Below are 12,797 nucleotides of genomic sequence, written 5' to 3'. Positions count from 1 at the left end.
AGGCAATGGCACCCCACTCCAGTACTCTCGCCTGGAAAATCCCATGGACAGAGGAGCCTGGTGTGCTGCAGTCCATGGGGTCGCTAAGAGTTGGGACACGACTGAGCGACTTCACTTTCACTTTTCACTTTCATGCATTGGAGAAGGAAATGGCAACCCACTCCAGTGTTCTTGCCTGGAGAATCCCAGGGACAGGGGAGCCTGGTTGGCTGCAGTCTATGGGGTCGCACAGAGTCGGACATGACTGAAGCGACTTACCAGCAGCAGCAGCATACCTATTTCCTGCAGAGGAAATAGCAACCCACTCCAGTATTCTTGCCTGGAGAATCCCATTGACAGAGGATTCTGGCAGGCTACAGTCCATGGAGTCTCAAGAGTTGGACATGACTTAGCAACTAAACCATCACCACCATACCTATGTCCCCTTTCTCTTGAACCTCCCTACCACCTCCCAACCCATCCCACCCCTCTAGGTTGTTACAGAGCCCCGGTATGAATTCCCTGAATCATACAGCAAATTCCCATCGGCTATCTATTTTACATATGGTAGTGTATATGTTTCTATGTTATTGTCTCCATTCCTCCCACCCTCTACTTCCTCCCTACCGCCCACCCCCCATCCCGCCCCGTGTCCTTAAGTCTGTTCTGTATGTCTATGTCTCCTGTGCTGCCCTGAAAATAGGTTCATCACTATCATTTTTCTAAATTTCATATATGAGTTAATATACGATGTTTGTTTTCCTCTGACTTACTTCACTCTGAGAATCAGCTTGTTTTAATTCTGCTCAAAAGACCAATTCTCCCTGTTTGTGATTTAACAGAAGAAAATGTCAACTACAAATTGCCAAGGGCATATGCCATCTGTCTCTTCGGAGACTGAACCCTGTGCTGCTGCAGCTGTTACCTTTGACATGCCCTGAAGGCAGTCCAGGGTGGAGGAGAGGCACTCTGCTCCAAGGAAATTGGTGGAACAGATCTTTAGATAGTTTGGTATTTTCAGAAACTGATCCCAATGCTTTCATCTCCTCACATCTAGAAAAGTACTAAATCCCTTCATGGTGACATCAGCTCCTGGTGACTAGCAGAAAATCTTTTGTAAAGTTAGACTGACTGCACTGAACTCATCCTTCACAAAAATTATATACATTGACCTTCCCCCACTGGCAATGTGGAGCAGTCTCTCAGAACTATCTGAGCTGCTGTCTCCTGGGCTGCAGTCCTCATTTTGCCTCAAATAAAACTTAACTCACAATTCTCACGTTGTGCCTCTTTTTTTAGTTGACAAAAACTGTATAAGTACTCTGACCCTCAAAGAGGACCTGAAAGGTGTCAAGACACAGAATTGCTGCTTCTCTAGGAACCAACCACACCACAACTTCAAGTAGTCTCCTCCCCTGCTAAGGGCTGGTTGCTACTGGAACCTCAGAGTAGGAGCCCTCAGGGGACAAAAGAGATTATCTGACTGCAAAGACAGCCTCCATTTAAATGCAAATTAACGGGTTGGTGGCATCTCTGACTCAATGGACATAAGTTTTAGCAAACTCCAGGAGATGGTGATAGACAGGGAAGCCTGGTGTGCTGCCATTCACTGGGTTGAAAAGAATCGGACATGACTTAGTGACTGAAAAACAACAGCCGTAAACCACTTTCTAAATATCAGATTTAGAGAACAGAGAATGCTTCTGAGGGTGTTAGGTAAAGAGTCCAAAATGGAGATTAAAAAGCGGCACTAAAAGGCAGATAAAGAAATTAAAAAGCCCACAAAAAAACAGAATTGAAAAAGCCCATGAAAAATAGAACAAAGGGAAAATCTATACCAAGGAGCTTTGGTGGGAAAAACATGCCCAACACGCCCGCTTCCCTAGTTGGTCCTGGATACAAGCCCTTGACTGACATGAGGCAAAACAAATCAGACTCCAAGCACTGCTTGGGGGCAGGGAACAAGGACATAAAAAGAAAAACCTAAAATGGGGTGGGACCCACTCCTTTGGGGTAGGTCGGCCCTCACATCTTGGGGAGTATATTTTCATGTCACCTGTTTAATAAATCCTGCCTATGTGAGCTTTATAGTCTGTTGTTTTACTTCTTTTACTGTGACAAGACAAGGACCAAGGAAAGAACCACACCTGACAAGGGGAAGGACCCCCTGGCCCTTCCTAATCTTGCTCTTCTTAACTGACTTTGCACTTCCCAAAGCCATTAGAAGAAGGGTGTTTTCTTTGCCATATGGGGAATGCCATGAAGATCTCTAGAAAATCCCAATCTGGTTCCCTATTGGGTAGAGTTTTTCAATCTGCATTTTGGGCCAGCTAATTCTTTGTTGGTGAAGATAGTCAAGTCTACAGGGTCACAAAGAGTTGGACAAAACTTATCAACGAAACAGCAACAATTCTTTGCTGGGAGGTCTGCCCTGTGTATTATAAGATATTCAGAAGCATTCCTGGCCTCTCAGTAATACCCTCAGTTGTGACAACCAAAAATGTTTCCAGACACTGCCAAATATCCCTGGGGGTGGGGGCTGGGAAGGGACTAGTGGGAGTGGTGCAGTAAAATTGCCCTTGGTTGAGAACCATTGCCTCAGGAGGAGACCCAGGGTCTTATTAGGATAATTACAGAGAGAAGGGGGCTTCCCTTGTGGCTCAGTACCGTCTGCAATGCAGGAGACCCAAGTTTGATCCCCGGGCCAGGAAGATCTCCTGGAGAAGAAAACAGCAACCCACTCTAGTATTTTTGCCTGGGAAATCCATGGACAGAGGAGCCTGGCAGGCTACAGTCCATGGGGTCCCAAGAATCAGATACAACTTAGTGACTAAACCAGCACCACTACCTGCAGAGAAAAGGGGCTCATTCACAAGGCCTCTCAAAATATAGGGGAGGTATCTGGCAATTAACTGTCTAATCTAAGAATATGCCTATGTTTAAGCCTGAGAATCCTGTAACAGGTAAAGGAAGGCAAAAGGAGGGAGTTTGATAGCAGGAAGGATCAGAGAAATGATTTGGTCATTCTCATCTTATAGACAAAAAAAAGTAGGGCCTATAGCAGTGCAATAAGTTGTCCAAAGCCATAGAAAATGACACAGTTGAACTCAGGTCTGCTCTTAGCCTTGTGCTTTTCCATTGTGCCACACCACACTGCCAATTTCCTTCTTGGCTTCCACACCACACCTTTTCATGGCAGATAAGAGACTGGAGTTGGGTAGAAGAAAATAAGAAACAACACATGACAAAATGACAGCTCCAAGGTTCAACATATCCTGAAGACTGTTGACTAGGCTACAGCAGAGGGGTATGTCCTGGTAAGGAAGGTGTCCAGCAGGGACACTGTCCAAGAGCTTGGTCACTTTCAGATATGACAAGAAACCTTCACATCTCAACTCTAAGAGCAAAGATTTATAGAGGCCAAAAATCTACCTTCCTCTCTTCCTCACCCAGCTGAATTCAAATATCACTTAGTACCATTAGTCAGGCTGACACCCTGCCTGGCTTTCTCCTATACAGACTCTCAGGCAAGAGTTCAATACAAAGCTTCCTGACTTCTGACTCATAAAAAGGGCTGGACAGGAGTCCAGAGACCCATGATTAGGGAAGGGCCTGCTCTATGCCTGGATAGTGCTGCTACTACCTTCACTAGGACTCCATTAGGCCCCAGTTCCACTAGCCCTGACTTAACAAATCACCTGATGTGGGCCCAAGCACCACTTAACATCCGTCTCTGAAGTATAGTACCAATGGATTTGGTTTAGGCAAAATGTCTAAGGGTCCAGAATGAGGATCCAGGGCAATGGTTAAGCACAGCTGGCACGGAAGTACAAGCAGGTACAAAGCAAGATAATACATATCCATCAACATATGAGAATGTGGCTGAATTGCTGCTAAAATAAAGAAAACCCCGACAATCATCTATACATACTGTAACTGCAGCTACACAAAACCTGTATGTATAATTAAAAAAAAAACAAAAAAGTATACATTAAGATACTAATACGCAGTGTCAAAGAGGAAGAATTACAGCTAATCTTATTTTTTTTTCCTTTATTTTCAAATTTTCTAGTGTGACTATATTACTTTATATGTTTTGGACAGAGTCATATGGGTCCTACTCTAGAAAGTCTGATTTAGTGGTTTTGAGAACTACTATAGCCTGGGAAACATATTTTTTTAAAAAGATCCTTAAATGATTCTCTGTGGTCTGTCTGCTACCTTTGGGAAGCACAGACCTAATGAGTTTATGCCAGGATATCTAATTAGGTAATAACAGAACTCTAATTAATGTTCATATTTCTGAATGAAAATCCCTTTATGGAATTCAGAGATTCCTGAATTATTATGGACTGATTATGTCCTTCCAAAATCCACAGAGATACCAAGGGAACATTTCATGCAAAGATGGGCTGGATAAAGGACAGAAATGGTATGGACCTAACAGAAGCAGAAGATATTAAGAAGAGGTGGCAAGAGTACAGAAAAACTGTACAAAAAAGATCTTCACAACCCAGATAATCACGATGGTGTGATCACTCACCTAGAGCCAGACATCCTGGAATGTGAAGTCAAGTGGGCCTTAGGAAGCATCACTACGAACAAAGCTAGTGGAGGTGTTGGCATTCCAGTTGAGCTATTTCAAATTCTGAAAGATGATGCTGTGAAAGTGCTGCACTCAATATGCCAGCAAATTTGGAAAACTCAGCAGTAGCCACAGGACTGGAAAAGGTCAGTTTTCATTCCAATCCCAAAGAAAGGCAATGCCAAAGAATGCTCAAACTACCGCACAATTGCACTCATCTCATACACTAGGTAAAGTAATGCTCAAAATTCTCCAAGCCAGGCTTCAGCAATATGTGAACCGTGAACTTCCAGCTGTTCAAGCTGGTTTTAGAAAAGGCAGAGGAACCAGAGATCAGATTGTCAACATCTGTTGGATCATGGAAAAAGCAAGAAGAGTTCCAGAAAAGCATCTATTTCTGCTTTATTGACTATGCCAAAGCCTTTGACTGTGTGGATCACAATAAACTGTGGAAGATTCTGAAAGAGATGGGAATACCAGACCACCTGACCTGCCTCTTGAAAAACCTATATGCAGGTCAGGAAGCAACAGTTAGAACTGGACATGGAACAACAGACTGCTTCCAAATAAGAAAAGGAGTACGTCAAGGCTGTATATTGTCATTCTGCTTATTTAACTTCTATGCAGAGTACATCATTAGAAACACTGGGCTGGAAGAAACACAAGCTGGAATCAAGATTGCCGGGAGAAATATCAATCACCTCAGATATGCAGATGACACCACCCTTATGGCACAAAGTGAAGAAGAACTAAAAAGCCTCTTGATGAAAGTGAAAGAGGAGAGTGAAAAAGTTGGCTTAAAGCTCAACATTCAGAAAACCAAGATCATGGCATCTGGTCCCATCACTTCATGGCAAATAGATGGGGAAACAATGGAAACAGTGTCAGACTTTATTTTTTGGGGCTCCAAAATCACTGCAGATGGTGACTGCAGCCATGAAATTAAAAGACGCTTACTCCTTGGAAGGAAAGTTATGACCAACCTAGACAGCATATTCAAAAGCAGAGATGTTACTTTGCCAACAAAGGTTCGTCTAGTCAAGGCTATGGTTTTTCCAGTGGTCATGTATGGATGTGAGAGTTGGACTGTGAAGAAAGCTGAGCGCCGAAGAATTGATGCTTTTGAACTGTGGTGTTGGAGAAGACTCTTGAGAGTCCCTTGGACTGCAAGGAGATCCAACCAGTCCATCCTAAATGAGATCAGTCCCAGGTGTTCTTTGGAAGGACTGTTGCTAAAGTTGAAACTCCAGTACTTTGGCCACCTCATGCGAAGAGTTGACTCATTGGAAAAGACTCTGATGCTGGGACGGATTGGGGGCAGGAGGAGAAGGGGACGACAGAGGATGAGATGGCTGGATGGCATCACCGACTCGATGGACATGAGTTTGGGTGAACTCCGGGAGTTGGTGATGGACAGGGAGGCCTGGCGTGCTGCCAATTCATGGGGTCGCAAAGAGTTGGACACGACTGAGCGACTGAACTGAACTGAAAATCCACATGGAAGCCCTAGCCCTCAATGTTCGGAGGTACAGTTGGGCCTTTAAAAAGTAAAGTTAAAGGTAGTCGTAAGGGTGGGGCCCTAATCCAACAGGATTCGTGTAAGCCCATGAGCTGCAACTAATGAAGCCCATGCGCCCTACAGCCCAAGCTCTGCAACAAGAGAAGCTACAACAATGAGAAGCCCACACAATGCAGGAGTAACTTTCCCGCTCGCCACAACTAAGCTCATTCTTTGTAGGGACAAAGACCCAGTGCAGCCAAAAAAAAAGAAGTAAGGAAGCCTGGTTCTTTATTTTAAAAAAAGAAAAAAAGAAGAGTTATGGTATTTAAATGCATGGATGTGCAGGTAGGAAGTCTCTGAGTTCTGGAGAAGGAACAGATGGCAAACCTGGCAGAGTCTCTAGCCTAAACTCCAAGATGAGAGACAGGGTTGAGACATCTTGGGAGACTACACAGCTCTGCTCGGTCTTAAACCAAATGCCCTACCCAATGTCAATCTCAAAAGGAGGTAGATGTGATGGTCTCAACTTCTGAGTAACTTAACTCTGAGAAATAAAAAGTGTAATAGAAATGAAGACTTACATTTGTTCAGTTTTCTTGGGCAGTTTGTTGTCATCTCCTGTGAAAGAGGACCATTTATTACAAATGTGAGATTACAGGAAATGCAAACACTTTACAAGGAGACTAGAATTTCCTATTTTGAAGGAGATGTTAAGGACTGTATTTTTTTTCTTTTGAGTTAAATACTGTACACGTACAAGTAATAGTGAAACCTAGCTTCTGTGAATATCCTCCTAGACCTTTATCCTGGACAATGATCTTGACAACACACTCAGCATCACCACTAAATACCAAAGAAGACATGTGGAATCTTCAGCTTCAGAAAGTTTCTGCCTCTATATTTAATCTTTTTAAAAAGAAGGTATAAGTAAACAGGCTCAGTTCTACCTCTTTTTTTCATCTCAATTCAACTCAAGTCATGTTATGTTCAGAATCTCTCAGCTTACATAATAACTCTCAGGAGAAAACCTGGTTTCTGATGTACTCTCCTCTGTGGAACAGTGCTGGGATCCTCATTTATTCTTCTCTATGTCTCTTCGGAAGTCTGTAGCTTCGGGTTAGCCCAGCAAGGAGGACAGCTTCAGTCAGCCTAGCCTTTCAAGAGCATTGACACTTGCTCCTATCAATGTTCCCAGCTTATAGGTACCCTTCTACTGTGGCTCTTCCTCACTTTTCTCATAAGATTAATAGGCACCTGGCTGAGTCATCCAAGCTCCCACTGCAGCCCATATCTCCTCCAACTATCTGCAACTGCAGCTGACTCATCTTTGCCTTCCCTCTGATACCAATTACATGGTCTTACATATGATTAGAACTAATATATACTGAGCTGATAATTATTCCTCCTGAAATACACTCTGTGTGAAATGTGTTAGGCACAACTCTCCACTTGGAACCAGAGAGGGAATTAGAGGCTATAAAATGTGTTTCTGAGGAAAGTAGTAAATCCTGAGTCCATCTCTAGTTCATGGGAGAATAGGCAAGCTGATGAGACAACTTACATGGACTTACCCAAGTAAGGAACATGAGTAGCTCCAAAAAAGTATGTTCTTGAACAAGCCAAGGGTCCCTTTGGTGAAACACATTGTACTACCTGGATGTCAGGAAAAAAAGTAAAAAAGGAGACTTTAAAAAGTGTACAATTAATGGAAATCCATTTTATTTTACCAATAGCTGATTTATTAATTTTTAAAGGCATCCGACGCAATGGACCTGAGTTTGAGTAGGCTCCGGGAGTTGGTGATTGACAGGGAAGCCTGGTGTGCTGCAGTCCATGGGGTCGAAAAGAGTTGGACATGACTGACTGACTGAACTGAACTGAAAAGGCATAGGGGAAAAGGTCACCTTTAACTGTTGTTTTTCCAAAGATATCTTTTGTGTGTTAACTTCGGCTATTTTGTGAGGTTGCTGTTGGGTCAGTCCAGGATGCTAAAGAATTAACAATTTAGAAGGAAAAGAAGACAAAATGTGCTTAGGTTTTGACTGTCATTAATATTTAGTCCAGACCTTTCACAGTGAGGACCTTGGTTGACATGATATGTAGACGTGGAGGGGCAGCTACAAACTCAGGAAAGGAGGTGATACCCAGGCCCCCCCCTTCATCTGTATTTCATCTTTGTACACAGGCCTTCCAGGAGAGAAAATAAGTTCTCTAGATTTTTTAATTCTTATTTTTCTTCCCTGCTTAGTTGTTCATTTATACAGATGGAAATGGATGTCCTTTTCTCCTTTGAAAATCCAACATCTCATCAGGGTTCCTAGGATAGTAGGTTCAAAATGCAAAAATGCTACCACAAAAACTAAAGGAAAGGAAATTAGTACAGTATATTAAAAATAGCTAAGTAAATATAACACAAATAACCATTCCTTCTATTTCACTCCATTGTTTAAGTCACAAGAGAAAATAATGGCATTTTTCTGTAACCCAAGTTATAGACTTGAAATTAAGATTTAATTCTGACTAATCTAAATCATACCATAGTGAATATGATCAACATAGTCATGAATCTAAATGAAAAATCATGTACATAATTCTAATTGTTGGTTAATAGGCTTATTTCCAACATGTTCCTTGGATTTCCAAATTTTCCCTAACTAAAGGCTTTTCTTCAAGGTGCCATGTATTTCAAATATGCTTCCTTAGATGATGTCAGAAATTTATGTAAGCATATATTAACCTCAAATTTATTTAAATGCAACTGACAAGGGATTAATCTCCAAAATATACAAACAGCTCATACAGATCAATATCAAAAAAACAAACAACTCAATGAAAAAATGGGCAGAAGATTTTAAATAATGAAAAAATTTCTTCAAAGAAGACATACAGATGGTCAAAGGCACGTGAAAAGATGCTAAACATGTTTAATTAGAGAAATGCAAATCAAAACTACAATGAGGTATCACCTCACATTGATCAGAATGGCTATCATCAAAAGTCTACAAATAATAAATGCTGGAGAGGCTATGGAGAAAATGGAACCCTGCTACATCATTGGTTGGAATATAAACTGGTGCAGCCACTATGGAGAATAGTATGGAGGCTCCTCAAAAAACTACAAATAGAGCTACCATATGATCCTGTACTCCTGGGCACATATCCAGAGAAAATCCTAACTGGAAAAGATACATGCACCCCAATGTTCACTGCAGGATTCTTTACAATAGCTAAGACATTGAAACAACATAAATGTCTATCAACAGATGAACAGATAAAGACGTGGTACATATATACATAATGAGCTATTACTCAGCCAAAAAAGGATGAAATAATGCCATTTGCAGCAACATGGATGGACCTAGAGATTTTAACAGTAAGTGAAGTAAGCCAGAGAAAGATAAATATCATATATTAAGGCTTACATGTGGAACCAAAAAAAGAAAAAATTACAAATAAACTTACTTTGCAAACGGTAAGAGACCAACAGGCATAGAAAACAAATGTATGGTCACCAAAGGGGAAAGGGGGATGGGAGGAGGAACAAATTAGGAGGTTGGGATGAACATATACCCATTATTATATATAGAATAGATAACAAGGACCTACTGTATAGCATAGCCAATATTACAAAATATAATAACCTATAAGGGAAGAGAATCTGAAGAATATATATATGTGTGTGTGTGTGTATGTATAACTGAATCACTGTGCTGTACACCTGAAACTAACACTATTGTAAATTGACTATACTTCAAAAAATTTTTATTGATGTTTACACTAAAAAGGAAATTGGTACAATAGGATCTGCATGTATAATGAAAAACTGCTCAGATAATCTGAATGTGCAGATTTAATATCACCTATTTAATTTGTAAATTATTCACAAATAGCACAGAAATGGAAAAGTTAAGTATGTCACCTTGGAACAGAGCTGAATGAAGATGAAAGTTCGTAACTAGGGCCCCCACTGCCCCAGGACCAGCTCTCAAGTGAGTTCCTTAACTTCATTATGTTTTCATATTTGTATAATAAAGCACTCTGATTATTATTAAAAGTTGTGTAAATAATCTGCTAAATGTTTGTTTTAATAGACTATTTTTAGAGCAGTTTTAGGTTTAAAGAAAGACTGATCCAGGAGTATAAAGAATTCCCATATTACCTCCTCTCCTTCCCCCTGTCTCCGCAATTTCCCCTATTATTTGTCTTATAATATATTTGTTTTAACTGATGAACTAATATTGATAAATTATTATTTTTAAATATTTATTTTTATTTATCATCTGGCTGTTCTGGATCTTAGTTGTCGCACATGGGATCTTTAGCTGTGGCATGTGGAGTCCAATTCCCTGACTAGGGAACTGGGCCCCCTGGATTGGGAGCATGGCGTGTCTCAGCCACTGGACCACCAGGGAAGTCCTGATAAATTATTATTAACTAGAGTCTACCGTTTATATTAGGGTTCATTCTTCGTATTGTACTTTCTATGGATTTTGACAAATGTATAATGACGTGCTCATCCTTTTAGTATCATACAGAATAATTTCACTTTCCTAAAAATCCCCTGTGATCCATCCATTCTCCTTTCCTCCCAAACCCCAGGCAATGACTGATCTTTTACTATCTCCACTGGTATTTTTTTTTTTTGGCTGTACCACATGGCCTGTGGGATCTTAGTTTCCCGTCCAGGTACTGAACCAGGGCCCTTGGCAGTGACAGTGCAGAGTCCTAACCAACAGACCACCAGGCAATTTCCTTTACTGTACTGTCTCCATTGTTCTACCTCTTCCAGAATGTCACACAGTAGAAATCATACACTATGCAGCCTTTGCAGATTAGCTTAACATTTTAAAATATATATATTTATTTGTTTATTTGGCTGCATCAGGTCTTAGTTGCATCATTCAGGCTTTCTAGCAATGGTACACAAGCTCCAGAATGTGCAGGCTCAGTAGTTGTGGCACAGTATGTGGGATCTTAGTTCCCAGACCACGGATCGAACTGGCGTTCCCTGAATTGCAAGGCAGATTCTTAACCACTAGACCACCAGGCAAGTCCCTAGCTCTTCAGCTTAGCAGTATGCATTTTAGGTCCCTGCATGTCTTTTTGTGGGGCTTCCCTAATCTGGGTTCAATCCCTGGGTCGGGAAGATACCCTGGAGGGCATGACAATACCCTCTAGTACTGTTGTCTAGAGAATCCCATGGACAGAGGAGCCTGGCAGGCTGCAGTCCTTGGGGTCACACAGAGCAGGACACAAGTGAAGTGACTAAGCAGCAGCAGCAGCAACAGCATGTCTTTTTGTGGCTTGATAGCCCTTTTTATCACCGGAACACAGTCTACTATATAGATTTACCACAGTTTTATTTATCCATTCACCTACTAAAGGACAACTTGGTTGCTTCCAAGTTTTGGCAATTATAAAAAGTGATGTTATAAATAAATTCCTTGTGTAGCTGCTTTTTGTGTGGACATAAATTTTCAACTCTTTTGGTAAATACTAAGGAGCATAACTGACGCTAAAACGATGTTTAGTTTTGTAAGAAACTGCCAAACTGTTTTCCAAAGTGGCTGCACTATTTTGCATTCTCACCAGTAATGAACGAGAGTTTCGGAAGCTCCATTCTCTCCAGCATTTGGTGGTGTCAGTGTTTCAGCCATTCTAAGGTGTATAATGGATGGCTAAATTATCACTCCAAACATTTTAGAGCACAATCCTCACTGACTCTTCTACTAGTCTGTGAGATCCTCCAAGGCAAAGACCATAAATATTTTCCTCAACCTAGCATAGTGACTGGAACATAGTCAAAAAGGATTACTAAATTAATGAGTGAAAGCCCTTTGGCTTTGGAGTCATAAAGACCTAAAAATAGAAACTGGCTGTATCATCCACAACATGAGTGTGCACTGGGGCTGGTTTCTTTTTCTGTAATTTTTTGAGATAAAATTCACTGTTTTAAAGTATACATAAAAAAATGTACTGATTTCATCATTGTGTTCTTTCATCCTCCTTATTGTTCTAAGAGTCCTTCCTTTTTAAATCATTTCTTCATTTCACCCAAACTTCCTTTAGTCATTCTTTTTATTAATACTTATTTTTATGTATTTATTTGGCTGCTCTGGATCTTAGTTGCAACATATGGCCTGTGAACTCTCAGTTGCAGAATCCAAACTCAGAGTTGCAGCATGTGGGATCTAATTCCCCGACCAGGAACTGAACCCAAGTACTCTGCATTGGGAGCGTGGAGTCTTAGCCACTGGGCCACCAGGGAAGTCCCCCTTTAATCATTCTTTTAAGGTAGGTCTGCTGGTAACAAATTCTCTTAAGTTTTCTTTCATCTGGGCATGTCTTGATTACCTCATTACTAAACGGGATTTTCACTGGATATAGATTTCTAGGTGATAGTTCTCTCTCAGCACTTGAAATGTAACAGTCAAGACATAAACTTAGGCTTGGAATGACTATTTTCAAGTTAATTTAAAATTCTTATTCTACTATTGATACTAATTGGCTATCTTAAAGTTTGGCTTGTAATTTTTTTATCCTTTTCCTTTCAAATATTTTAAAATTAAATATGCTTTCAAATCATACCTAGTACTTTTATATAAAAACAGTTTTTAATCACTTTTTACACCAAAACAACTTCAAGTTTAAGGTTAAATCAATTCACTAATTCGAAAAGTTCCATTTATCCAGCTCCCCTCCTCCCCAATTGATAATAAAACCAATTAAGCA

At 40.7% G+C, this 12,797-nt stretch overlaps 1 protein-coding gene across 1 annotated transcript in view; it reads right to left on the bottom strand.

Annotated features, from left to right (window-relative positions):
* DNAAF9 (dynein axonemal assembly factor 9) overlaps positions 1 to 12,797 on the bottom strand; it is a 220,709-nt gene that overhangs the window by 78,284 nt on the left and 129,628 nt on the right. The window contains exons 14-15 of the mRNA XM_055544328.1: positions 7,637 to 7,718; positions 6,647 to 6,683 (exon numbers count right to left, since the gene is read on the bottom strand). Coding sequence (XP_055400303.1) covers positions 6,647 to 6,683; positions 7,637 to 7,718 — 119 coding nt within the window. The remainder of the gene's footprint in view (positions 1 to 6,646; positions 6,684 to 7,636; positions 7,719 to 12,797) is intronic.

The sequence above is a fragment of the Bubalus kerabau genome, chromosome 13 (genome assembly GCF_029407905.1).
Source record: "Bubalus kerabau isolate K-KA32 ecotype Philippines breed swamp buffalo chromosome 13, PCC_UOA_SB_1v2, whole genome shotgun sequence".
Lineage (NCBI taxonomy): Eukaryota > Metazoa > Chordata > Mammalia > Artiodactyla > Bovidae > Bubalus > Bubalus kerabau.
This window is presented reverse-complemented; position numbering and strand designations above follow the sequence as displayed.